A 24,829-nucleotide genomic window follows, 5' to 3' on the forward strand; every position below is an offset into this window, starting at 1 on the left:
TCTGTTGGGCCCCATTTGATCTCTGTTTTCAACAGCTCCCTATCTACTGGTTGTGTCCCTGATTATTTTAAAACGGCTTGCGTGAACCCACTTTTAAATAAACCTGGTTTAGATCCCTCCCTCCCACATAATTTTAGACCAATTTCAAAACTGCCTTTTATTGCAAAGATTCTAGAAAGAATTGTGTCCAAACAGCTGCTCACTGTACTGGAAAATAACAACATATTTGAAAAGTTTCAATCTGGTTTCAGGAAGTACCACAGCACTGAGACTGCCCTGCTTAAAGTCACCAATGACCTTTTAATGTCTGCTGATGAAGGTATGTGCTCAGTCCTGGTACTCCTGGACCTTAGCGCTGCTTTTGACACCATTGATCACAACATAATGTTAGACAGACTGAGGCGCATTGGGTGGGGATCTCGGGTACTGCCCTAAAGTGGTTTTCATCCTACCTGTCAAATAGGAAGTTTTGCGTGTCTGTAAACAACTATGTCTCTTCGTTCTGTCCAGTTAAATATGGTGTGCCTCAGGGGTCAGTCTTAGGACCCATTTTGTTTTCCTTGTACCTACTTCCCCTTGGACATATTATCCATAAACATGGCATTTCTTTTCATATTTATGCTGATGATACACAAATGTACTTGCCCGTCAGATTCACAGACCCTGGAATGCTGAGTTCACTTAACAACTGCCTTTGTGAAGTTAAAAAATGGATGTCAAATAATTTCCTCCAGCTGAACTCAGACAAAACAGAAATCCTGGTCATTGGGTCCCAGCAGATGGCAAAACAAATACTGCCATCTACTGGTTCCCTAGTAAATCATATTAAGCCTGTGGCAAAGAACCTTGGTGTTTGGTTTGATAGTAATTAATATTTCGAGCAGCACACCACAAAGCTTGTTCAATCATGTTTTTATCAACTTAGAAATATAGCAAAAATTCGATCTATGTTAACTTTTAAGGACACCGAGACCATTTTACACGCCTTCATCTCATCACGCCTGGATTATTGCAACAGCCTTTTCACCTGTTTAACCCAAAAATCTGTTGATGGACTCCAGACTGTCCAGAACTCAGCTGCCAGGCTTTCAACCAGAACAAAGAAATATGACCACATTACTCCTATTTTAGCTTCATTACACTGGCTCCCAGTATGTTTTAGAATTGACTTTAAAATTCTATTGATCACTTTTAAAGCTCCTCATGGCCTCTCGCCTTGTTATATTTCTGACCTTTTAGTCCCATACGCACCAGCACGTACCTTGAGATCCTCGGGCAGAGGTCTGTTGTCTGTTCCAGAGTCTCGACTGAAAACTAAAGGGGACAGAGCGTTTGCTGTCAAGGCCTCGAGGCTCTGGAACAGCCTGCCCGAGGAAATCAGGTCAGCTGAGTCTGTGAACTCTTTTAAGTTCCTTCTTAAAACATACTTTTATAGGAGAGCCTTTCCCGATCTTATTTGACTTTATTTTATCCCTTTTATTTTATTGTATTTTACTAATTTTATATTTATCTTAAACATGTATTTTAGTCTTTTCAATGTTTTCATGCTTGTATTGTTTTTGTATTATTGTCTTTTGGGTATTATTGTCTTATACTTGTTAAAGCACTTTGTAACTTGTTTTTGAAAAATGCTCTACAAATAAAGATTATTATTATTATTATTATTATTATTATTATTATTATTGCATTCACTGTTCAGTGATGTCTGGCCACATAGGATGAGTGATTCTGGTGGATCTGGCAGCTCTACACAGAAATAGTTGCATTCCATCTGGAAAGTAGAAGAAGTGGCAGTAGTTCTCCTCATTGCTCTTACTCCTTCCCTTTTTCAAGGCTTTGTTTTTATTTATCTGCTGGTGACATTATGGGTTTGATCTTAATTAATTGTTCCCATTATATTTATGGTTTCCAGTTGTCTTGAACAGAATTGCTAAAACGTTATAGTCGACATGCCCAACAGTCTTGACGACATCACTTATTCTGCTAATGAGGTTCTGTTTTTATTCAGCCGGTATCATAAGATGACTGCATGACTCACTTGTTTTTGTTTATGTGCACATTGCTGATCATTTCCATTCTTTGGAGACTCCAACTACCCAGGTTGTTTTAAAAAGCTTGAGTGGTATTCTAGTCATGCAATGCTTCTGAAAAGGCCCTGATTTCCACTGCTCAAGGATAGATTCAATTACTCTGTCTGAGCCCAGCGCTGCATTGGAGCATTATTGGATGGGCAACTCTAGAAGAATTATAGAAATAAGTATCTAAATGAATGAAGAAAAAATAGCAAATGTTCCCATTGGTGCTATGCAACATAGCTAGCTAGTGAAGTGACTGAGCTAGAAGAAAACACAACAAACCCTATAACACGCTTTATCAACATGCTTACTTTGGTAATATGCTTACGATTTGTGAAATTGGGCTGTATAAGGAAAATGTGTAGGAAATGACTCTGCTGAGCTTCTGTCTCTTGACTGCTCCAGGGCCATTTTTGAATCCCTGTCTATTTTTTCCCTGCCATGTCATGCAATATATCTGCATGCATACATTTAGGTGTGTATTGGAGAAACTCAATGTACTCCTCCCACAGAACTTTGGTGGACTGCATTCCCATAATTCACATGGAACATGTCTTTGGAGTCTTCTACAAACCCAATGGCTGTATGTGCAAAAACTGAACTAGTGTGGAGGTTTTTCTCAATTTATGTGCTTTTCTTTGAAGAGTGTTCTTCAAATGGAGGTTTGACTTTGAGAAATTAATTCATCAGCCTGCCATTCTTTTTTGGTGCCATGTGTGATGATGGATCTCAGGGTAAACGTAGCAAGGTTAGGGAGGTGAAACTGTCCATGGACACACAGCCGGTTTCAGTTTCAAATTGGCACACAAATGGTTAGGATTATGGCTGTAAATGTGGAGGCCACATATGTAATGGTAGTCAGAGTTGGTGGGTTGCTGCTGTTCCACCTTATCAGTATACTCATACCCAGTAAAGTCCTCTTTAGATTCAATTTTGATTGTTTTTTTGTAATTGTCAGTTTTTGTGGTGGAAAACAAGTACAAGTCCTCACATCAGGATTGTATGATACATAGTTTTTTCTTTCTTTACATTGTTTGACAAGACTTCTCTCAACAGTGAAGTAAAAGTTCATCATATAGCAATTTTACCATTTTCTTTGAGAGGATTTCATTCCAATTCATTGTGAAGTGTGTAGGATCTGATGTAACCGTGTCAATACTGTTCAAAATTAATATTCAGAGGTGGGAGTTTACTTCTTTCAGTTGTCAGTAGGCTATGTGTTCTCCTGCTGGAGTAGTAAAGTTACATTTATTCCAAGGCTGACAAGACAGTGCCAACACAAAGTTTTCACTGAAAGACCGTGTTGCCCCACAATATGAATAAACAATACTATGTTTTGATCATTGGCAAGCGTGGCCATGGCATAAGCAGCACAAAGCAAGACATTTATCATCACTCAGCAAGCCACTACCCCAGAGGGAGAAAATGTATAATGATGCAATAATAGGTATCTTACCCCCAGCGTGTTTACCAGGGGAGCCTGTCAGCCCCATTTGGAGGGACTGAGAGATTCATTGGGGGGGGGGCGATAATGTCCAGCAGTGAGACTAATCAGTACACATGTGGCCGGCACTTCAGAAGACCAGATGTTGAGAGGGTGAATTTTATGCACGATGATGCCCTCAAAAAACCCACCAGCGCATGTGTGCACATTTGGTTAGTAAGGCACGAAAACAGGTTTGAATTTACTTGAGGTGTAGATCGTTATTCACATAAAGTACTGATCAATAAACTGTGTCATTGGAGTCCATGTTTACATTTGCAGTGCCATAGATCTGTTCTGATCTTGGGACATTACCTCTTATGGGGATTTGATATAGGCAGGCAAGAAATTGTGGTGAAACCTTTTAATAACAACATTTTTCTACAATATGTTCCTCTTAGACTACATTGTTTTCCACAGCAATATTGTCCCTCAGGCTCATTTCCCATCTTGTTTGCTAAAGGGGCCAGTTCTGTGCATTATATTTCTATTGCATTTCAGAGAAATGTTACCTAATAATCATGGATTTTTTTCACATTAAGACTGGGTGAAAAATATAGTGGCTTTTTCTAAACTGTTGGAGTTGGACACCACAGCAGAAATCAAGTCATTAACTATCCATCACTGATGTGAATATTCAAACAATAATAGAAAGCCCATTAAGAATAAATAAACTGACATTTTTATTGTGCTAGAGGATTGTTAGGAAAAGAAAGTGGCTGTGTTTATGTGTCCTCACTCCTAACATGTCAGATTGGCCAAACACATTTTTAGGATTATCTCTACACAGAGGCTTATCTTCCATAGACAGACATTGCACATTTCTTTTTTTGTCTTTATTTCAGTTTTCTTTTTTTGGCAGGCATTCAAGTGATTTGTTGCATTTTGCACTCAGTTTAAAAACTGGTAAAACTCTGAGGTTTTGAGCAAAACCCCCTCTAATCCTCGCTCTCCACAGACCCTCAGGGTGAGTTTGTTTACAATAAGCAGCCGAGAGAGCAGAAAAAAAGAGAGAAGTTGAAAGAAACCCTTCCAAGACTGTGCAACTTCTTGTAAATACCTTAATTGCCTTGAGTTGTATCATCACGCTGAGTGCCTCTGCGTGTGCCAAGTTTAGTTCCAGTTACATCCAGAGATGTGTGTTTTGGTTGGCAACAAAGCACTACCCTCTATACACAGTCACACCAGGGCCAATTGGTAACAGTTGTGGTCAGACCCCCCTGCACTATGACAAGGGATACAAGAGGAAGGTTGAGGGGAAAACAGTCTCTCTTTACTTCCCTCTTTCTCCATATTCTCAGGAGAAATCATCTCCTGAATAAGCACAACAGAATTAGCCCCACTGAGTCAGATTGCGTTTAAATCGGTGCGAGAAAACAACCATTTTCTCTGTACACTATGCCTGCTCTGGGAATGAGTCCTACAATAACACAGAGTTAATACAGCACATCCTGGAGCTCACACTGGGGTGTCACTGTTTATGGCAGTGCCTCCACCGCATGCGCGCACACACACACCAAAACCGCCGTTGATATAGCCACTGTCAAAATGAGTCCGCTATTCCAAGGCTTGGGGCTGATATAGCTCTGGGATGTGGAAATTTAATCATTAAAATAGAGACTGTCTCCCAAACTTCTCACCATGCTCCTGTGTGTGAGTGTCGTATTTGCTGGCTGACTTGAATTAGGCTTTATAATATGGCGATGATTTGCTTTGAAATGGATGTTTAGGCCTCATGCTTGAGTTGCATTATCCAATGTGGTATCCAATGAATATCTGTAAACGAATGGGTGAGGACTCTAAGCTAACTAGATTGCATACTCACAGGCATTGCAGTGCTACATTGTGCAAGTTCTGACAGAACCGCGTCCCAATTTTTTCCTTAGACTTGTTCCCCACTTGTCTTTGTAGATCTGGATAATGTATCACAGCTCTGCAGTTAAAGACCTAAGATCAGGATTATATTGTTATTGCTTAAATTTGAATCAAACAGTCCACTAATTGCTCAGTGAGGTGTCGACATTAGGAGTTCCTATGAAGGAACATGGCTTACGGAACAAGGGTGTTATCCTGCAAGGGCATTCAGATGGTTAGCACCTCCAAGTCAGTCCATGGTACTCTGGTGTAGAACTCCCTTTAGGGTGGATGTGAGACACTGCCCTACATGAAGGGGTTCAAGTATCTTGAAGTCTTGTTCACAAATTAAGGTAAGATGGAGCATGAGATCAACAGGCAAATTGGCACCATGTCAGCGGCAATGTGGACATTGTACTTTTTTCATGGTGTTATTTCAAATTTATACACTTCATTCATCTAAAGTGCATGTTTTATGATTTAATAATTAATGCATCACAAAAGTTACGCAACAGTAATGTATTGTTTTTTGCTGTAACCCATTACTAAAAAAATTGTGTTACAGCGCATTTTAATCCTAAATTAAACTGTTTTGTTTTTTAATAATTCACCAACACCGAGAAACATTTCAGCACCAGAAAATCAAATCCGTGAGTAAAAGAGTAACATTATTTCCTGTTGTTCCTCTTAACATGACGGTAGCTCTAATGATAACAATCTAATAATCTATAATGTATTACATTTTGGAAGTAACTTTCCCAATACTGATCTCATTAATAACTACACTTTCACTAACATTTGGGCAGTTTTCCTGTTGGGCCACAGAAAATGAAAGCTTGAGCTTATACAAAGCTAGTCTAACCGGCGGTGAGATGTAGATGTGGCTTATTAAAGACTGTAGCAAAGTGACACATTACATAAAATAAGCACAGCCGAATTGTCAGATATGTCGGACCACTGTGTTTACTATATAATGTTGCAGTTAAAAATAATGTCAAAAATGACAACAGCAATAAACAAATTTGCTGATTTTACTTATCGCCACAATTATAATCACTTGTCAATTGTCTACCTGGAAGTGACTCTTGTTAGCACGACGATGTTACTGGACATCTACTGAATTACAAAATTGAGGACTAAATAATAATAAACAGTAAACAGTGTATAGGTAAATGTTCAAGTCCAAGTCAATAGGTTATTGTACAGAGATTGCTCCTGACACAGTGTGTCCTGAGTAACTGTCAGAGTGATTATCTGTGGGTAGAAACTGTTCCTGTGTCTGGTTGGGTTGACGTACTGTGCTCTGTAAAGCACAATTTATACTTCTGCGTCAAATTGACAGCGTAGCCTCTGCATAGCCCCCTCCCCTACGGCGTAGCCTGACGTGCACCTCCTCAAAAATGTAACGTCGATGCGGACCATAAGCATTGTGATTGGTCGGCTGGCTACCCTCGCAACGCCTCCGAGCCGACAGGAAGTGCCGGTGCTTTGAAGTAACTTTTACTAGCGGCCAAAAAGGCAGCTCACACTGTGGATCAATATATTTGACAGCCACAACCCGAGAGAAATGACTCGTTTCACTATCAGAATGTGATCCATTCGTTCGATAACATTTGAAAAGGCTACACCAGCCGCACGTATACAATTTTACCCCCATTCACGTTAGCGGAGGGCTAAACCGGAAGTTAGCCTGCTCGGCTGTCAAAATTCAACACAGTGGACCCTACCCAGAGTATAAATCACGCTTTACGCCTACCAGACCACCACAGTGGTCTGTTCCTGTCCTGTTTGGTGGAAGATCCAACCCAGACAGTGATGGACGTGTAGAGAACAGAACGTGCAAAGAACAGGTGTTGACTTGCCCTACACATTTCCCAGATCTCAATCGAGTCGAGCATCTTTGGGATGTGCCGGACAAACAAGTTCGATCCATGGAGGCCCCACTTTGCATCTTACAGGACTTAAAGGATCTTCTGCTAAAGTCTTGGTTCCAGATACCACAGCACACCTTTAGATGTCTAGTGGAGTCCATGCCTCGACGACCAGTGCTGTTTTGGCGGCAAAAGGAGGACCTTCTCAATATTAGGCAGGTGGTCAAAATGGTTGGGCAGATCGGTGTATTACAGTGCATTGCAAGAGCTGAGCTAAGAGGAGCCAGCAGCTGGAGGGGTTATTGTGTCTGTGTGACACCCTTAGCCCAGCTATGAGGCTGATGGGTGGGTATACTGTAAACACCCAGAAATGAAGTGGAAATGCTACATCTGCACACCCTGTACTATACTTAAACTGTAAGTGTAAGACAAAAACCCATTCAGTGGCCCTTAAGTATTGTCTTCCATTTCGTGCTTTGGCCACATAATAATCATTTAGCCCAGACCAGCAGTAGCCAATCTCTAGTTTAGTAGGTGTCTGTCTATGGTTCCAGATGATGCGGACATCAGGGATGGAAACAGACCTGTTAACTAGTTAGCCCACAGAGAGCAGGATGACCATTGAAAGAGACTGTTTATATAAAAGCTGAAAAGTACTGGAAAAGAGATGAAATGGCGTTGAGATTGCGCAGAGAGTCAGCAGCGTGAGGTAGTAGGTGACGTCATATGAGAGCAACATCTGTCTGCTATTGCTATTTGTGCTCCAGGGCCCTCGTGCCTCTACACAGAAGGGCCCTAGTTTTATGTACATTGTTTTTTGTGTGAAAAAAGGCACTGTTGGCAGTAGAGACACAGAACAAAGAGCTGGCATTCCTGTCTCTTTCAGCTATTTAGCAGTTACCACAGCCTCACATGATCTGGTAGCATCTGCTACTTTAGTATTCTAGAAAAGTGAAATACGTCTTTTCATGAAAATTGTTGCATATACTCCAATATGTATCTATCTCTTACATTTACAACTTTATTTTCATGATTACTCTTCTTTGTTTTCTTGCCAATTGCCCAGTGAAAATTGACTCACAGGGTAGCACAGAGTCAGTATAAAATAGCTTTACCTTATTCAAAAGAATTTACCTCCCAGCTCTCTAAAATGTTGCTGTCTCAATGATTTCAAAAGGCAGAAAATCTCTTTTGAAACCTACATGAAAAGATATACCAGTACCATTTATGGACAGAAAGTCAAAGGTTTCTTTTGATTGTGCTACCTGTGGTTCAACTGAACTTGGATTGCCTATTATCCATTGGAGCTACAAGATTGTTGCCAGTCACTATATTGATAACTCTGCCTCTTGGCTGCCAAATAATTGTTCCCATTTTTTACAATGACCGTTCACAAAACCATTTGCTTATTTTCATTTGTTGTTTTTGTTTGTTGTGAAAAGAAAACAACAGAGACTATGGCAATGAGTCCCTGGGCCCAAAGAAAGCTTGCTAATAGCCTTGTGTTGTACATGCAGTAGATGTAATTAGAATAGGGCATATTCGAGCTCTTCTATAGCAAAGAAAATCATCTGATTAGAATGCTGATATATATTCATTCACTGTCCACAGTGGAGACAGACAGAGCTCTGAGGAGACTTTTTTGGTCAAAGTTTTTCTCTTAAAATCTTGGATATATCTTCACTACCGTTTAGCATTTTATTTTGATTTCTTTATTTCTGATGCGTGTCAAATAAAAAAGGAAATTCTGTTACATTCCTCTGTGTGTTTTGTTAAAAGCATTCTGAAAGGGACATGCTTAATAAGCTGCATAGTTATTAAGGTGAGTCACTATTATGAATAATAAGTATCTCACAAAAGTGAGTACTCCCCTCACATTTTTGGAAATATTTGATTATATCTTTTCATGTGACAAAACTAGAGAAATGACACTTTGCTACAATAAAAAGTAGTGAGTTTACAGCTTGTATAACTGTAAATTTGCTGTTCCCTCAAAATAAGACATCATACAGCTATTAATGTCTAAACTGCGGGCAACAAAAGTAAGTACACCATAAGTGAAAATGTCCAAATTGAGCCCAAAGTGACAATATTTTGCGTGGCCAACATTATTTTCCACTTTAACCCTCTTGGGCATGGAGTTCACCAGAGCTTCACAGGTTGCCACTAGAGTCCTCTTCCACTCCTCAATGACGACATCACGGAGCTGGTGGATGTTAGAGACCTTGCGCTCCTCCACCTTCTGTTTGAGGATGCCCCACAGATGCTCAATAGGGTTTAGGCCTGGAGACGTGCTTGGCCAGTCCATCACCTTTACCCTCAGCTTCTTTAGCAACGCAGTGGTCATCTTGGAGGTGTGTTTGGGGTCGTCATCATGTTGGAATACTGCCCCGCGGCCCAGTGTCTGAAGGGAGGGGATCATGCTCTGCTTCAGTATGTCACTGTACATGTTGGCATTCATGGTTCCCTCAATGAACTGTAACTCACCAGTGCCGGCAGCACTCATGCAGCCCCAGACCATGACACTCCCACCACCATGCATGACTGTTGGCAAGACACACTTGTCTTTGTACTCCTCACCTGGTTGCTGCCACACACGCTCGACACCATCTGAACCAAATAAGTTTATCTTGGTCTCATCAGACCACAGGACATGGTTCTGGTAATCCATGTCCTTCGTCTGCTTGTCTTCAGCAAACTGTTTGCAGGCTTTCTTGTGCATCATCTTTATAAGAGGCTTCCTTCTGGGACAACAGCCATGCAGACCAATTTGATGCAGTGGGCGGCGTATGGTCTGAGCACTGACAGGCTCTGCAGCAATGCAGCACTCATACGTCTATTTCCCAGACAACCTCTGGATATGATGCTGAGCACGTGCACTCAACTTTTTTGGTGGACCATATAGGGCTGGGCAATAGAACAATAATGATAATTATCGCAATATATAATTTTCCTCAATGTCAATATAATAAATGTTCAATATATCGTCAATAAATATTTTTTAAATTAATTTGAATCACATACAAATTAGCCTTTGATTTTTTTCTATAAAAATATTTATTTTGTTGAGGAAAAGGGACTGAAAAAAGATTCACTAATCATATTTGTTGAAAAATATTTTATCATAATAGTTTTGAATGTTCTACCTGAGATTTGTGAAGTGATCCACTGTTTGGCATCAAGTGTTTGTCACATTCGGTCACATTCTGACCATAAAGAAAATTTCTTCAATTTTCTCTCAGGAGCAAAATTCAGCCTTTAAACTTTAAAGAAATAATGATTTGACATATCGTGATAATTATCGATATCAAATAATATGAAATGTTTTTATCGTGATAACATTTTTGGCCACATTGCCCAGCCCTATGACCATGGGGAGGCCTGTTCTGAGTGGAACCTGTCCTGTTGAACCACTCACCGTGCTGCAGCTCAGTTTCAGGGTCTTGGCAATCTTCTTATAGCCTAGGCCATCTTTATGTAGAGCGACAATTCTTTTTTTCAGATGTTGAACTTCCAGTTACCAGTATGAGGGAGTGTGAGAGCGATGACACCAAATTTAACACACCTGCTCCCCATTCACACAGACCTTGTAACACTAACGATTGACATGACAACGGGAAGGGAAAATGACTAATTGGGCCCAATTTGGACATTTTCACTTAGGGGTGCACTCACTTTTGTTGCCAGCAGTTTAGACATTAATGGCTGTTTGATGTGTTATTTTGAGGGGACAGCAAATTTACACTGCTTTCCAAGCTGTACACTCACTTTACACTTACTTACTTTACATTGTAGCAAAGTGTCATTTCTTCAGTCTTGTCACATGAAAAGATTTGATCAAATATTTACAAAAATGTGAGGGGTATACTCACTCTTGTGAGATACTGTATGTCACTATACTGCAAACTTTTAGGAACATGTAGCTCCAAAGATGAATGCTGTCAGTAACCGGCAATGATTTGAAAAAATAAGACTATAAAAATAATCATAATTCATATTCCCATCCATCTTTCAAATAATCTAAAGTACAGTACTTTAATTAAAAAAAGATTTAGAGTGAGGGTACAGATTGTTAATTGGGCTTTAGAGGCCAAATAAGCATACATGAATACAACTTAAAGCAAATGTCTCTCCCACACTGTGGCTTTGGAGGATTATCCAGTGTAACAGACAATCCTTGCTTGAAATAGGGCGTCCTTTGTGGTCTGGCAGATCCAAGCCAGGGCCAGCAGCTGTCATACATGTAAGCTACAGTTCCAATAGGAAATTGAGAATTATTTTGTCAGAAACATGACTTGATAACAGGGTGAACTGGAGGACGAGAAAAGCCAATGCCTTGTAGTGTATTCAGCATTTCATTGCAGCTGTAGTCATGTCCTAGCACTACTGCATATTGAAAAGGTTGAGAATTCATCAGTGGATTGAGATGTTATTGCACGACCAGAACTGAATCAAGAAACTTGGCACCAGAAAATCAAAAACATCCTTTATGACTAGTTGAAGTGGCACGCGGCACAAATGGTTTAGTGTATACACCCCTTCCCTGCCAATAAAGGAAGGGGTTCTTCCTTCTAAATTGTTGCCTGATGCTTCGATTTTGATGTGGGAGTCTTGAGGGACACTGTACATACGGTGCTCTCACGTCTCCCATCTCCTTGTCCTTGCCCCTTCACACTCTGACCCTCCAAACTGGCGTGTTTTACTTTCCTTCCTCTAATTTTTTTTTTTTCATAATCTGATGTTAGCCAAAACACAGACTGTCTTGGCAAACGGTGATGGCTCCTTGTTGAGGAAACACGTTTTCTCACCAATCCACTTTAAAGGCAACTGTAGCTAAAGACAGTTGTGCTCACAAAGACAAATGCTGCCGATGACCCTGAGCACTTGCCTGTGGGTTTTTTGAGAACTACATAAAAGATTAGATCATAATGACTGACTAGTATTTTGCCATATAGCGGCAGCAACACAGGGTTGCTGGCTTCATAGACAGGACAGTCTGTTTAACTTGGCACTGGGCTGTGGTTTATGGATGAGTCTAGCTTCCCACTCCTGTACAACAAGCATTCATCAGAGGCTGTCTGATACCTGTCTGTGCTTCCTTTTCTGGTTTCTCGGTTTCTTTATAACTGGCCTCTTTATTGTTCATCCACATCTTTTTTCTTTGTTTTTTTGTCTTTTGCAATTTAGAAGGCTACTGGACAGGACCAATGATCGTCATTTTAGTAGAAAAAAAAATTCTAAATCTCGAAACTCACACATTCAAGATGAACCGGCCAATTTGAGTTCTGCATCACAATAAATCTGATTTAAGAGTAATGAGCCATGTTGTTGTGAATGTTTTGCTCATGTTTCTTAATGTTCGTATATATAGTACACTGGAGACTGATAGATTTCCCTAACAGGAAGATGTTTACATTTAAATTTGTTGTGTTACACCCCTCTTTAATATGTAGATTTGATGAAGTAATGCTTAAATTAGTTTATATTTGTTTCCGCCAACTTATAAGTCAGTGCAGTTGCCATTTCTGACTCAAAACCACAACTCTACTTTAATATTATATCTAACCAAAACTAACCAAAACTACATTTTAACACCTTAAAAGCAGTTATCTGTTTTGGTTGTTAGTGCCAGACATCTGGAGATACCATGTCAACACAGTGGCCAGCTCTAACAAATCACACAAGCTTTCATCTGGATGACCTTCAAGTCAGGAACCTCTACTGAAGGACCCTAGCCACAGAGCCAAACACACACACACACACACACACACACACACACACACACATTCACAAAAGACACATTCTCTTTCTTTGGATGCCCAGGCATAGTCCTTGAAGCCTAAGCTTACGTCTTTAAAACACAAGAACAATAAGGGCCTGATTAAATCCAGAATGGATTCAGGAAGTAGTGAAACCATTTGAAAGCGCAAGGGGTGCTTTCACACAGCCCACTCCCTCCATTACCACCACTTGCACGCTGTCTGTGTGTTGGCAGCCTCTGCCTTTTGAAGTTCTTGACTGCTCTGATGTCAAGTCCAGCGGGACCTGTCACTTTTTCATTTCATGTGATTTCTTTTATTACACAAAACATATTGGGAGGTCTTTCGTGTAATAAAATGGGGAAAAAAAACACTAAGGAGTCTTAATAAGGGCAGATTGCAGCATAATGCAGAGCAGAAATTAATTTTATTGACCTTCTCTCCTCTCTTTTCTTTCTCTTTCTTTGTCTCTCAGAAATCATAGACGACCTTTCACATCTTGTGGACAAGACAGACGACAGGATTCGTAATGAGACGCGAAGGGTGAAGCTGGTGGAGACAAAGTCAGCCTCTTGTGGTGAGCCTTCTTTGTTTTACTTTACTATGAAGCATCTTGGTCTAGTAACCAAAGCAGGCCTGACCTGTGTCCTTGAAAAGAAATCACAACTAACCTATTTATTTCTATGAATAATTACCAAGCATCAGGTTTTTTTTCTTTCTGCAGACCACAGAGCACTTGTCTAACAGATTATAGATTTTATAGAGTAAATAACTCTGTCTGGTGTGAGAAAATATGTCATTTGACATACAGGGCCCATTATGTTGAGTACAACAAAAAAAAAAAAAAACATTTTTACTATTCAGAAATTGAGCAATGTTGATGCTGTTCTTGACTTGGCTTTCATCTCCAGAAAGAATGGTGATTAATGGAGCAGAAAATATTATCCTTATGGGGACAAGCCCTCTTGGCACAGAGGTTGTGGGTGGTGAATGGTGGGTGGACTGGCTCTGTCTGTCATGCCTGCTAACATAGTGTCCTTGGCATTAATACAAGGTCTCACATACTAGTAATTTGAGGAATCTTCAAATATTTACTCAAGATTGCAAATTAGGCCCCCAGTGGCAGTCTATACAGGAGGCGTTTCTCCAGCGCTTTTCCTGTCATTTGTCTCACGCGCTTCTGATGAACACTCCTGTTTTAGCTCTCTATACATACTTTATAACTGCTTGTGTTTCACTTGCACTTTATGCATGTAAACCTGAAGACCTGAAGTTTATTTTTACACTTCAAGTTTTGTATTTTCTTCCGTTTTACGTGCCTAACTACAGTGATTGTCTGTTGGGCAACGCGGGCTGCCAGAACGCAACCTATAACTCATTATTGTGCCTGAACGCATCCTGTGTAGACGCACGCGGGGCACTGAGGCTGCTGCTCTGCAAATGTGCTGCTCACGCTACGCCTCCTGTGTAGACACAGCATGAGTCATCAGCCTCTGTTGTTTCAGCTCCAGATTTTGGTGAGTTAAGTTCTTCACTGAGAAAAGCTTTGTGAATGCATGATCCTCCCTCGCTGTTGCCACAGACATGCTTCAGTTTGTTTAACTTTTGTTTTGTCAGTTCCAAAAAGACTTTTTTTTTTTCTCTCACTGGGTAATGCTTTTCAGAGGAAAAAGGCTGCCATGAGAGGTGTGTTAGCTGCCTAAAGCCAATCTTTGGAATGTGGGAGCTTGAGCCAGGCTCAGTTTGCCCAGTGAAACGCCAGACAGCTTTGCTATTGCAAAAGCTGCATTATTGTGCTAGGAGACCTGGCTAACAGGCAGTCTTACAGAAGCAGAGCAGGGAGTAGGAAGGTCAGCCCTCAGAATGCTTCGTTCTGTTGGTCATGTCCCCATGGTGCCCGAGCGTGAGTTTGTTTGAAGATCCCAGAGCTCAAATTGTGTTTGAATCAGGACTCTTTCATTCTTTCTGTCTTTTTTTTTTTTTTCTTTGTTTGACTTCCCCCCTCCCCAACTTCCTACCCCCACTCCTCAGTTCTAGGCTGAAAAATATTCATGGGGCATGTGTGTGCGTGTGTTTGCCTGTGTGCACCTGCATATGCATCACATGTATCTATGTGTGTATGGTGCTTTTTTTTGTAGTGCAGAAGTGTCCATGCAAATATGTGCAACTGTATTTAAACATTGTTTGTTCTTATGCGTGTGTGTGTGTGTGTGTGTGTGTGTGTGTGTGTGTCAGACCTTTTCTGTAAATGGAAAATTCCCCATGGTCCTTCTCACTCTCACCTCAATGCTCTCTTTTTTCCCATTCCTCTCTGTCATCCCCCTGTTCATCTCTAGTTGTTTGACACTCGTCTTTGTGTCAAGCAGAGAAAGAATTGAAAATACTACATGCCACAAATTGTTTGGAGGTCTTTCCCTCTTTCTCCATGGCAGCATGTTTATAATTCCTGAGCTTTAAGGCTTTATTTATTTTTTAAACCACCTCTCATCCAATGCCGGCATTTGGTGTTATGTCTCACCCGAGTCCTTGTAAAGCTTGAAGCCCCTGGCTTTGACAGGCGAGCGCATGCTGAACATAACTGTCAGTAGGTACCTCAGTGACATCTTAGTTTTTACAGACCTGAGTTGGGCTAAAAGCTGGAAACATTTCCAGAATTTGAAAAATGTTCTTCACTGTTGGATTATCAACATTAATCATCAGACATTTGCACTCTTGAATTCTGGGAAAAACGGTTTTGTGTGTAAGCATTGGGACTGAGGACTGTTTAAAGTAATCCTTCTGAATCCTTCTAATGACGTTTCCACATCTGAGATTCCTCTCGGTGATTGGCAAGTTAAATTAATCTTGCCTTGAGAAATCTATAAATATTTAAAACCCTTTTCACATCTCATTTTTGCCTGGGTTTCAGTGAGAGCATTTTATTGCTAGTTATTTTGCTCCCACCAAAAATATATACCATGTGGTTTCATCTACCAGCTCAATATCTTTTTAATCTCAATTATATTTCTTCATTAATTTACTGTTAAACTAGTGAGGCAAATTGCATGGCTACAAGAGAATATACGAAAATATATAATTATCAAAGAATAATTTTTCAGCATGCTAGCAACTGCTCTCTGGATTGCAAAGTTGGTTGGTTGGTTGGTTGGTCTGTCCACCACTCCAGACTAAAATATCTCAAAAACTATTGGATGATTCCCATGAAATATAGACATTCATGGTGCCTAGTAGATGAATCCTACTGACTTTGGTGATCTTCTGACTCTCTCTTTCCCCACCAGCAGCACTTTTGAAATCTTTAAGTCTATGAGATAGAATAGCGCAAAATTGGTAAGAAATTCATGGTTCTCAAAGGATGAATCCTACTGACTCTTTTGATCCCCTTGCTCTTTCTCTAGCGCCACCGTGAGGTTCGGCTACTATTGAATGCATTGCTATGAGATTTAGTAGAGGCATTCATGTGCCCCTCAGGATAAAGTGTTATAACTTTTGCCTTATATCCACTGCATGGTATGGTATGGCACGGCGTGTCTCATAAGTTGTATCACTGTCTACATACTCTTAGTCTTGTTGGGTTCAGACTTAATGCTCACACTATTTCTGTTGTCTGTTGTATTAGAAATTATTAAGAAATAAATATGTTTAGATGTGTATCTAGTAATTGCAACCAAAAAACATTGAACGTTTTTGTCCTCTTCAATTGTGCTGTGTGAAAAATGATGAGCATCACGCTAACCTAAAATATGTCCCTTCTATTTAAAGGTCATCCTTGCCTTTTGTGGTTCAAAAGAATCTTTGAACCATAAACAGGGGCCAAGGAGGGAGTAGTGAGGGGAGGTTCAGGGGTTGTCTCGGTCTGTCCAGGGCTCTCACCAATTATTCGTTTTCTCTGTGATTTGTCTTACTGACTTAGATGAAAATTGCTAAGATGGGATGAACCCAGACCCAGGCCCCCAAAGATCCTGGGTGGTCAGTCTATTAGCAGACACCAACTACCTCCCTCAGTATCACACCAAAGCCCTAATCTATTTGGCAAGCAAACAGCATTATTGTCATTGGTCTCTGGAGGCCTCCTGAAGGTCAGGAGTGGCTTGTTTAGTTACCGAGGCAGGCAGGGTTGGTCCAAGATGAATAGGAGGGTGAGGGTCAGTGCGTTGTCTAATGTGGCTTCATGACTGTTATATGACATTAGAAGGTGTGAAAGCCTTGCTCCACACTAACATATGCATATGTTATACAGCCCAGTCTTTATTGCTATTGTTGCTATGGTGTTGTCAAGTGGAGTTGCAGACAGATGTTGGACCAGGCTGAATGAACTTTCTGATGTCTGATTCTAATGTGGACTGGGTGTTGCTTTGGTATCATTTACAATCAAACAAAGATAATTGCTGGAAATTTGTGCGTGGTGTATTTGCTTTAAGTACGAGGCTTTTACAGAGCTATCACTAAAACTATTTGAGCCAACTTTGACATTTATATTGTGCTCACATGTGTAAGTTATCAGGAGGTGAGGTCCTGTCTACACCAGTGATAGCTTCTAACACGCATGCCCTGCGGACCTTCCAAATGTATGACCACCTTCCCCTCAAATAGAAACACACTGTGTTCAAAACATTAACTATATGCACAGAAAGAGACAAGCAGTCATAAATACCCAAAAAAAGAAGAAAAAAAAAGAGATGGATGACAAGAGTCAAAAATGGTGCAAAGACATCTGGACCCCTTACCCCATATCCTGGCAAAGAAACCAGCATCAGCCCTACATTTCATCAGACCACCACACCACCACTACCACCACGAGCAATTAGTTCAGCATAGCTTATATCTCGCCCTGTCTCTTTCCCTGAGGGAAAGACGACCAATTAAGCCGCGGAGGGGAACACAGGCGGAGAGAGCCAAAGAATGAGAGAAATGTAAACCCAAAGTGAAAGGCTAGGGAAAATACCAGCCGCATGCTAAATAACAATGGACAAGTTGAGTCAGTGAGGGGAGTGTCGACACGCCTCAGACCAGCTAGAGATGCAGTTGTTTGAAATCTTCACTCCTGTGCCATTCCAGAAGGAATGGAATGGGGGAAAAAGTGGGTGAACGCGCCCTTGGAGAAAATTTTCCATATCTTATGTGTGTGTGGCATAGTTGGTGGTATAGGTCATAGAATATACAGTACTACTGAGGGAGTGTTTTGTGATGTTTATGATGCGCCACCCACCATCCCTTCTCTCTTATATCACCTAAAAGACATACAGAATTTGGACCAGCTGAGAGCTGTATCCTCTCAGGCCTCTGGAAAAAGGACCCGAGCTTTAGGATGACACATACCACCCTGCAAGGGGTGAGAGGGGGAATTTTACTTTTTTTTTTTCTTTTTTTTTTGTTTAAAGTAATAAAAACATAATGGTTCCCAGTAGGTCATGACAGTGAAATCTTGAGTTTTTGTACTTGAATGTTAATCTTGAGAAGAAATACCCTCAGAATGAAGTTATGTGTGGCTTTATATTTCACTTAACTAGATTCAGTAGGGTGTTCAAAATCAATAAAATTGTCAATAAAAGTAGATTGTAAATTCCCTAAAGACGTTCATCTTTTTGCGAAGGATGAAAATTCCACCTGTAGTGGATTTTACAGCAGAGAGGGATTTTTTTGACTGGGTGGTGACTATAATAAAAATTGTAATATTTTCAGGTCCTGGGGGTAAAGTACTTTGATGAAGTGTGAGTGAGCTTTTGCATTTTTCTCTGCTTCCATAGTATCAGTGAAAAACAATGATTATCCTCTCAAGGCAGAATCAGAAACATATGCCTATCACAGTGTGCAATCTGTGGCAATAAAGCCTTTGTGGCTGTTGAACGCATGTAAATTGCATTAAGTCATCAAGAGGAAAATGGTGATATGCTGTGAGGGTATATGCACTTGGGACTTGCGTTAGATCAAAGACTTTGAAAATTAGTAGTGAGGTATGTAGGCTTCTTACCTCTTCCAAGTGTATTCCCTTGTGTCTGCTGCATGACCCTCCTTCTCTGAGTCTAATCAGGTTTGGAGTTCTGTGGCTACTTGACATTTGAACATTAAAGAGAATTTGTTGAATTGCCAAGGTTTTACGACAAAGGGGTATATCAAAGTTCATTTAAGATAAAATATTTTATGATAGACTACTGTCTAAACACTTAGTACCAGCAGTCTTCTGCTGAAGTTGCAAATGGAATGTCTTTTCTACAAAGCCTAAAATTTCCTCTTTATCTTTTTTTTGGTTGATAAATCTGGTACGCACAAGTTAATGTCTTGTCCATACAAATGCCAAATGTCATTTCTGATGTCATACACATTGGAGGTAAAGGTTTGAAAACAATGCTCGGGACCATTAAATCTATTTATTCAGAGCATAGTGAAGCTTTTTCTTTTTTTCCTGCATAAATATTCTGCACAATGATCTCTATGCAGAAGGATATATAGCCAACTTTTCCTACAGAAGATTTTAAAAACGGGTTACAAATGTATTAGTTTAATTTTTGTTGTAAATGCCTAGCCTAGTTAAACGTCTAAAACAGCTGGGCACTGTAGCTTTTAGCAAATGTTACTCAAACAGGTACTTGTACTGTACATTGTACTTGTATTTGTTTGGAAACTATTTTCAGCTGTAGGTTATAATTGTGAATATTTGAATATTTCATCAAATTAAAAATAAACTACAGTGGCCATGCTCACCCTGTGCAAAAGTGTAAGACATTAATATGTTTTTTTAATAGTTTTTGGACGACAGTGAGGACTGTGGCACAGAGGAAAGCTGTATCTGGCTTTAGATATGCAGAACTTGTTATTAGGATCAGTTCATTGTTGGTGTTGGTCCTTTCATGTATTTGTTGATAGTAAAAAAAAAAAAAAAGTTAACACAACTGGTTTGGCTTTTGCCATCTGATTTCCTTTTTTCCTCATGTTTCCTCCTTCAGGGATGCTGGTCGTGATCATACTGCTTCTTATAGCCATTGTAGTGATCGCTGTGTGGCCTGTGTAGCGGACGAGGACAGAAGTGATCACGGACCTGTGCTGAATGACTACTGCAGTGACAGTTTGGTTTGCAAAATACCAGTTTAAAACACTTCCATCCAAAGTGCATACATTCATTCATTTAAACACTGTCTCTCGTCAGATTTTCTTTTTCTTTCTGTTCACATTGAGAAGAAGGTCAATGATGACTGCCCAACCAAGGCAATATGAAATAAAGACTGAAGTCCTTTAGCAGTGCTGTTTTCTATACATCAAGTTGATGGTTGGGTAAAGGGCATTGGTAACCCTCCCAAAGACTTTTTTTTTTTTTTATTGAATATGTAAGATACATGAAAACTGTCCATTTTAATAATTGCTCAAGTGGCTATTTTAATTGACAGTGTATAAGATAGCTAAATTATTTGGAGGGTTGTAAAATATTTTTAGCCTGGACTGTGACGAATGTTGACCCAACTGTAGGACCTCCCGCAGGTAGCAGGGGGTTTCCTTTCATAAGTCTGTCTGTGGTCTAGGCTGGGGGCTCACACTGGGTACAGTAATTCCGCAAGCTTTGCAATATTCACACTCACTTGTATTTACCCATGCATTACTGTAGCAGCTGTAATGTTATCATTTGTCTTGGGATTTTATAACGTTTATAGAATAGCACTCAGCCAAAACAAACAGCTCGGCTGTGTTACTAAGATGGCCGTTTTCCTTCCTTGTAAATCAATTCAGCTTGTAATTTCTAATAAATGACATTCAGTATATAGTCCCTGGACTCCCGTCTGTCTGTGTTAATACTCACGGCTTACTCTGCAGGATTGCAGTGTTTTGTAACATGATCGTTAACTAGGGTAGGCCTTGGACAAAACTTGAACACACTAGTACCACATCCATATTTCTATTGCAAAATCTGTATATTGTTTTGACAGTCAACTGTACTTATAATTCATAATATTATGTGTATATGTATATATAGCAACCAGTAGATGGAGAAAAATGGACTACATGCTTTATTATTAATTTAACTACGTAAATAAAAAATATTTATTCACATCAACAGACGCAAATAGTTTGTCAATGTAACAAGAGTTTATTTCAACTGAAAATCTGAATTTAGTTCTACCAGGTTGGTGTGTTCAGTAGTTATTATTTCCTTCTTTAATGGCAACAATCTAAACAACCAGAAACAAGTAAAAAAAAAAAAAAAAAAAAAAAGTTGAAAAAGACAATAAAATCCACAATGTCTTGTGTCATTAAATATATTCATATATAATAACCATAATATATTAGTACGCATTGTAAAACAACATTGCAAAAAAGTCTTGGCAATGGTGACAACTAAACAACATTTACAATTCATAGTATGAACACAAAGCAATGCTTTGACAAGTATGTGTATAGCATTTCATCAGAAAGCTTGTCAAACCATAGCTCAGGGGACAGATGTAAAATTTACAGCATGAGGCTACAGAGACTACAGCGGTGCAAATACAGATTACATGGTGCCAAACAGAAAAACATTGACATCTAATGTTATGATGTAGGATTAACAATGAAAGGCAGGAACATGTAAATATACTGTATATATGTTGTTATCAGTAGCCACCATCATAATGGACTGATATCACAATCATTTGATTGATTGTACAATAAAAAACACTCCCATCAAACCCTAAATGTAAATACTGATAAGTACTTCAGCAACAAGTTCATCTGTTATTTCTATCTTACAGTTGAACTCAGGTGATTTTGATTTTGGGTGGTTTAAAAAGCCATTCTAATTTGATATCATAGAGGAGGCATTTCAGTCCATTCAGAAAATTCTTGGACAAATGAGGAGATGTGATATAGTGGAATCAGAAATGATTACCATTTAAAACAAAGGAAGTAGAGTCTATTAGATTAAAACCATGTGTCTTGTAAAGATCTTAAAACTCTTTTTTTATTATTACTTGTGCTGTTGGACAATTTAAAAGATGCTAAACTTGATCTTGTGAAAAAACAAATGCCAGCATCATCAAACATGTTGCTCAAAGTGTTTTGGGCGGGACTGAAAGGAACCCCGGTTTATGATACATCAGATACACTGTGGGCTTTCACAAACCTGAGCCGAGTGGTTTCACCACGCATTCCTTGGAGAAATCCAAACTGAACTGCATACAAATAAATGAGCAATGTGGTTTCGAATCGAGCAGCGTCAAGTGATTGCAATTCACCCTATTTCTCCCTGTGCAAGTGTTGAAGTGAAGAGAATTAACGTGACAGCTCAATGGGAGACTGCAGCCTCTGACTGGTCGCACACAGTGTCCTTTTAGTGAATGTACAGTCATGCATTGTGTTTGCAAAAGAGTGTGTGGACTGTACTGGTATTTATCTGCAATCTCATAGCACTGTAGGAATTATTCTAGATAAATACAAGCCAGTGTGAGGTGGATTTCAAAAATATATTTAATTGTCGAGCACTTTTTCAAGGTGCAGTTTGTGGGAACATTTTCCTTTTTCTGCATTAGGATTCATTTCTGCACCACAAGAGGTAAGGAAATTATTTTCTTTTCATTATGCCTATTTTCGTTGCTTCCTACAGTCTGCATTGATTGGGTTTAATTGAACATCTCACCAAAACATGGTGCACCTTCTCAGATTCAGTGGTCGGTAGCCACTCATATTACATTACCTAAGTGAGAGGCAGCGGTCAGTTAAAAGGATATTTTTCTTCCTTTGTGTTATTCATGCTAATTTTTTTCACAAGCTGGTATGAAAGAATACATTTCTACAGAGATAAATCATACAATAATTTGCAGTGATGCACTTGTGACATACTACGTGCGGGTCTTTGTCAGTATCCTTTGAGAACACGCACTACTTGCAGCTACACAACAATAATGCTGCATCCACTGAGGACAATAACCTAATTTGGGTAACTTTCACGCTCTAATCATTTTGTGGTAGAACAAGTAATTATTGTCCCTATGTAAAGGAAATGAATTAAAACATTTGACATTTTGTTTGATAGACACTTAAGAACCCATATTTATTCATTTTTTCTATTAGCTCTACCCAGAAATAACTATTTTTATAACAATCAATGTGGCTGGCCCCTTGTCCTTTTATAAGTCAGTTGTTAAACTCCTGCCGGAGTTGTGAAATGAAAAATAAAATCACAGTTAAGTACTGAAAGTGAAATCAGTGATTTTAAGAGTAGTTTGTCCACCCGCAAAAAGCATAGTTTTAACATTAGTACCACGAGCGGGATGTGTTAATGAATTGAACTTTGCACTCTGAAATGAAAAGCGTTCAACATGCAGGTTTATACAAATACTGAATCACCAAAATGTAGCCAAGTCTGAAGGGGAAAATAGGGAAGAAAAAATATGCTTGGATTAATCAGGTCAAAAATGTTTTAGTTAATACTGGATTTTATCCTTGGTTCTCTTCTGTTACTTGCATATTCTAAAATTGTTAGTCGTCAGGACTAAGTCTTGAGTCCTGGCAGCTAACAATGTAGGACAACAGATTTCTTGTTTCTTGACTTGCAGATATACCAGAATTTAAACAGGGGGAAGGAATGACTGCTAATTGACAGCTAAAGGTACTTTGCCATTCTGTGGCTTACAAACTATCGTTTCTATGGCACAATTCTTAATGGAGAAAATATTGTGCCTCATTCAGATCAGTGAAGACTTTTGATGAAACAAGCTCGCTTCTTAGTTAAGAGTTCAATAAGAAAACCATGCAGAGGCATAATTGCAGTGGTAATTAAGTGGCTTTTTCTCTGTCATTTTTGCACCAGAAGAAAATGTCCACAGAATTTAAACATCAAATATAATGATTTCATACTGAGATAAAGAAAACAAACACAAATAACTTTATATGCTGGTAATAGGTGCAAATCCACAAGAGAGACAAATCTCAAAGTAAAATAAACCATAAAACCAAATCTGCAGGGTGAGCTCCTTCAACAAAAGTTCACTAGAAAAACAAATGATCCTAAATAATTCTCTTCATGCTTCTACACAAAAAAGCAGCGACATAAACAGTCTCTTGTCTGTCCGTGGTCCTCTGTCTGCCTCTCTTTCACTTTTTCTTTTTTCTTTTTTTTTTTTTTTAAATGACCCGCTCAGCTTTTCTCTTGAATTCCTCTCCCACTCCAGCATCCACTCCATCTTTTTCCGCCTATGGCTTCTTGCACTTGCCTTTCTTCTCGCGCTGTTGGAACTTCCTGAGCCTGCGCGCCCACGTGTCCCTCCACTGGATAACCAGGCTGCCTTTGTCTGCCACCACTCCACTCTGCCCCGGGGAGTCCTCGTCATTCCCCAGCAGCAGGTACTTCTTCCCAGGCTTGATCTTGGGACACTTGCAGGCCACGTCTTTGGCACGGACCCACAGGAACTGGTCCCCGCGGCGGATGCGGCTCTCGCCCTGCTTGTAGACGGAGATGATGTTGACGGTGAACTTCCACCACTCGCCGGCTTTGTCTGCCTTCAGGATGTGCACCTGGACAGCTGCAGAGGGAAGTCAGGGAACAAAAGAGATTACAGATTATAATAATAATATAATATTAATCCTTATTTGTAGAGCACTTTTCAAAAACAAGTTACAAAGTGCTTTAACAAGTGTAAAGAATAATACAAAAAAAACAAGATAAGAGCATGAAAACATTGAAAAGACTAAAATACAGATTAATATAAAATTAGTAAAATACAATAAAATAAAAGGGATAAAATAAAGTCAAATAAGATCGGGAAAGGCTCTCCTATAAAAGTATGTTTTAAGAAGGGACTTAAAAGAGTTCACTGACTC

General features: G+C 39.6%; 2 protein-coding genes across 3 annotated transcripts in view; one reads left to right on the plus strand and one right to left on the minus strand.

Moving 5' to 3' along the window:
- The window catches only part of stx8 (syntaxin 8), a 50,227-nt gene extending 29,429 nt beyond the window's left edge, over positions 1-20,798 (plus strand). The window contains exons 7-8 of the mRNA XM_046048326.1: positions 13,518-13,619; positions 19,987-20,798. Coding sequence (XP_045904282.1) covers positions 13,518-13,619; positions 19,987-20,051 — 167 coding nt within the window. The 3' untranslated portion in view covers positions 20,052-20,798. The remainder of the gene's footprint in view (positions 1-13,517; positions 13,620-19,986) is intronic.
- Positions 20,799-21,277: 479 nt separating this feature from the next.
- The window catches only part of ntn1a (netrin 1a), a 71,461-nt gene continuing 67,909 nt past the window's right edge, over positions 21,278-24,829 (minus strand). For both annotated transcript variants that reach the window (XM_046048325.1, XM_046048324.1), the window contains one exon: positions 21,278-24,531. In XM_046048325.1, the coding sequence (XP_045904281.1) occupies positions 24,203-24,531 (329 nt within the window). In that variant the 3' untranslated portion in view covers positions 21,278-24,202. The remainder of the gene's footprint in view (positions 24,532-24,829) is intronic.

The sequence above is a fragment of the Micropterus dolomieu genome, linkage group LG04 (assembly GCF_021292245.1).
Source record: "Micropterus dolomieu isolate WLL.071019.BEF.003 ecotype Adirondacks linkage group LG04, ASM2129224v1, whole genome shotgun sequence".
Lineage (NCBI taxonomy): Eukaryota > Metazoa > Chordata > Actinopteri > Centrarchiformes > Centrarchidae > Micropterus > Micropterus dolomieu.